The 3,427-nt window shown below is 35.1% G+C and overlaps 1 protein-coding gene across 1 annotated transcript; it reads right to left on the reverse strand.

The window, feature by feature from the left end:
• Positions 1-2,201: 2,201 nt before the first annotated feature.
• LOC132492185 (cytochrome c-like) lies at positions 2,202-2,559 on the reverse strand. Its single transcript, XM_060101498.1, has one exon. The coding sequence runs from the start codon at positions 2,556-2,558 to the stop codon at positions 2,277-2,279; it is 282 nt and encodes a 93-aa protein (XP_059957481.1). The 5' UTR covers position 2,559; the 3' UTR covers positions 2,202-2,276.
• Positions 2,560-3,427: the final 868 nt, after the last annotated feature.

The following is a 3,427-nucleotide window of genomic DNA, read 5'->3' on the forward strand; positions in this document are numbered from 1 at the left end:
ATGTTGATTCTTCCAATCCAAGAACATGGTATATCTCTCCATCTATTTGTATCATCTTTAATTTCTTTCATCAGTGTCTTATAATTTTCTGCATACAGGTTTTTGTCTCCTTAGGTATGTTTGTTGCTAGATATTTTATTTTTGTTGCAGTGGTAAATGGGAGTGTTTTCTTAATTTCACTTTTAGATTTTTCATCATTAATGTATAGGAATGCCAGAGATTTCTGTGCATTAATTTTGTATCCTGCTACTTTACCAAATTCATTGATAAGCTCTAGTAGTTTTCTGATAGCATCTTTAGAATTCTCTATGTATAGTATCAGGTCATCTACAAACAGTGACAGCTTTACTTCTTTTCCAATTTGGATTCTTTTATTTCTTTTTCTTCTCTGATTGCTATGGCTAAAACTTCCAAAACTGTGTTGAATAAGAGTGGTGAGAGTGGGCAACCTTGTATTGTTCCTGCTCTTAGTGGGAATAGTTTCCACTTTTCACCATTGAGGACGATGTTCGCTGTGGGTTTGTCATATATGGCCTTTATTATGTTGAGGAAAGTTCCCTCTATGCCTACTTTCTGGAGGGTTTTTATCATAAATGGGTGTTGAATTTTGTCAAAAGTTTTCTCTGCATCTATTGAGATGATCATATGGTTTATCTTCTTCAATTTGTTAATATGGTGTATCACGTTGATTGATTTCCATATACTGAAGAATCCTTGCATTCCTGGGATAAACCCCACTTGATCATAGTGTATGATCCGTTTAATGTGCTGTTGGATTCTGTTTGCTAGTATTTTGTTGAGGATTTTTGCATCTGTGTTTATCAGTGATATTGGACTGTAGTTTTCTTTGTGACATCTTTGTCTGGTTTTGGTATCAGGGTGATGGTGGCCTCGTAGAATGAGTTTGGGAGTGTTCTTCCCTCTGCTATATTTTGGAAGAGTTTGAGAAGGATAGGTGTTAGCTCTTCTCTAAATGCTTGATAGAATTCGCCTGTGAAGCCATCTGGTCCTGGGCTTTTGTTTGTTAGAAGATTTTTAATCACAGTTTCAATTTCAGTGCTTGTGATTGGTCTGTTCATATTTTCTATTTCTTCCTGTTTCAGTCTCGGAAGGTTGTGCATTTCTAAGAATTTGTCCATTTCTTCCAGGTTGTCCATTTTATTGGCATATAGTTGTTTGTAGTAATCTCATGATCCTTTGTATTTCTGCAGTGTCAGTAGTTACTTCTCCTTTTTCATTTCTAATTCTATTGATTTGAGTCTTCTCCCTTTTTTTCTTAGTAAGTCTGGCTAATGGTTTATCAGTTTTGTTTATCTTCTCAAAGAACCAGCTTTTAGTTTTATTGATCTTTGCTATCATTTCCTTCATTTCTTTTTCATTTATTTCTGATCAGATCTTTATGATTTCTTTCCTTCTGCTAACTTTGGGGGTTTTTTGTTCTTCTTTCTCTAATTGCTTTAGGTTGTTTGAGATGTTTCTTGTTTCTTAAGGTAGGGTTGTATTGCTATAAACTTCCCTCTTAGAACTGCTTTTGCTGCATCCCATAGGTTTTGGGTCATTGTGTTTTCATTGTCATTTGTTTCTAGGTTTTTTTTTGTTTTCCTCTGATTTCTTCAGTGACCTCTTGGTTATTAAGTAGTGTGCTGTTTAGCCTCCATGTGTTTGTATTTCTTACAGATTTTTTTCCTGTAATTGATATCTAGTCTCATAGTGTTGTGGTCAGAAAAGATACTTGATACGATTGCAGTTTTCTTTTTTTTTTTAGATGTAGAATTTTAATTAAATTAGCATATTTAAGACCAAAAAGATAAAATGGACATTGTCAGTGTATCTTCAACCCTTGCTTTAACAGGTGAATGAACACAACTTGAAACACAGGTGAATCTTGCTGGTCTATGAGACCGTGAAGGGAACTTCTCAATATTTAAATATATTAATATAACCAGTTATAGAAATCTAAATATAAAACCAATCTCCTATAGGGTTTGAGAAGGCATTCACCATATCCCTGAAAAGTTTAACATTCCTTATTCAAGTTTAATCATCTCTTTAGAAGGGAAAAACAGGGATAGTACTTGCTGAACCAGAATTACTATCAAAATTCAAAAAGCTGACCATATTCATTTAGCCACAAGCCAATCTTATTTAAATCAGGACAGAAATATTACATCAGCTATTCATGATCTGAATTCTCGTGTATGAGATCAATTTAAATATGGTACACATAAAAAGTCATGAGACATTTGTTTCATAATAAATAAGGCAGTGGCCAACTATTACTCATTAGTAGCTTTTTTGAGGTAATCTGTCAAGTCTGCCCTTTCTCCCTTCTTCTTAATGCCAGCAAAGATCATTTTTGTTCCAGGGATGTACTTCTTGGGATTCTCCAAATACTCCATCAGCATCTCCTCTCCCCAGGTGATGCCTTTGTTCTTGTTGGCATCTGTGTAAGAGAATCCGACAGCCTGACCTGTCTTTCGCCTGCCTCCCTTTTCCACAGTATGGCACTGGGCACACTTCTGAACAAAAATCTTCTTGCCCTTCTCAACATCACCCATTTTTAAATGGTTCTTTCTCTGTGTACAACTAAGCCGTTCCCGCTCGCAAGCCAAATGTCCCACTCTCTAATCTCAGTTTTCTTAATTTACTTGATTTGTGACTCAAGATATGATCTATCCTGGAGAATCTTCCATGAGCACTTGAGAAGAATGTGTATTCTGTTGTTTTTGGATGGAATGTCCTATAAATATCAATTAAGTCCATCTTGTTTAATGTATCATTTAAAGCTTGTGTTTCCTTATTTATTTTCATTTTGGATGATCTGTCCATTGGTGAAAGTGGAGTGTTAAAGTCCCCTACTATGATTGTGTTACTGTCAATTTCCCCTTTTATGGCCATTAGTATTTGCCTTATGTACTGAGGTGCTCCTATGTTGGGTGCATAAATATTTACAATTGTTATATCTTCTTCTTGGATTGATCCCTTGATCATTATGTAGTGTCCTTCTTTGTCTCTTCTAATAGTCTTTGTTTTAAAGTCTATTTTGTCTGATAGGAGAATTGCTACTTCAGCTTTCTTTTGATTTCCATTTTCATGGAATATCTTTTTCCATCCCCTCACTTTCAGTCTGTATGTGTCCCTAGGTCTGAAGTGGGTTTCTTGTAGACAGCATATATATAGGTCTTGTTTTTGTATCCATTCAGCCAGTCTATGTCTTTTGGTGGGTGCATTTAATCCATTTACATTTAAGGTAATTATCGATATGTATGTTCCTATTGCCATTTTCTTAATTGTTTTGGGTTTATTATTGTAGGTCTTTTCCTTCTCTTGTGTTTTCTGCCTAGAGAAGTTCCTTTAGCATTTGTTGTAAAGCTGTTTTGGAGGTGCTGAATTCTCTTAGCTTTTGCTTGTCTGTAAAGCTTTTAAT

Source organism: Mesoplodon densirostris, chromosome 6, assembly GCF_025265405.1.
Source record: "Mesoplodon densirostris isolate mMesDen1 chromosome 6, mMesDen1 primary haplotype, whole genome shotgun sequence".
In the NCBI taxonomy this organism is placed as follows: domain Eukaryota; kingdom Metazoa; phylum Chordata; class Mammalia; order Artiodactyla; family Ziphiidae; genus Mesoplodon; species Mesoplodon densirostris.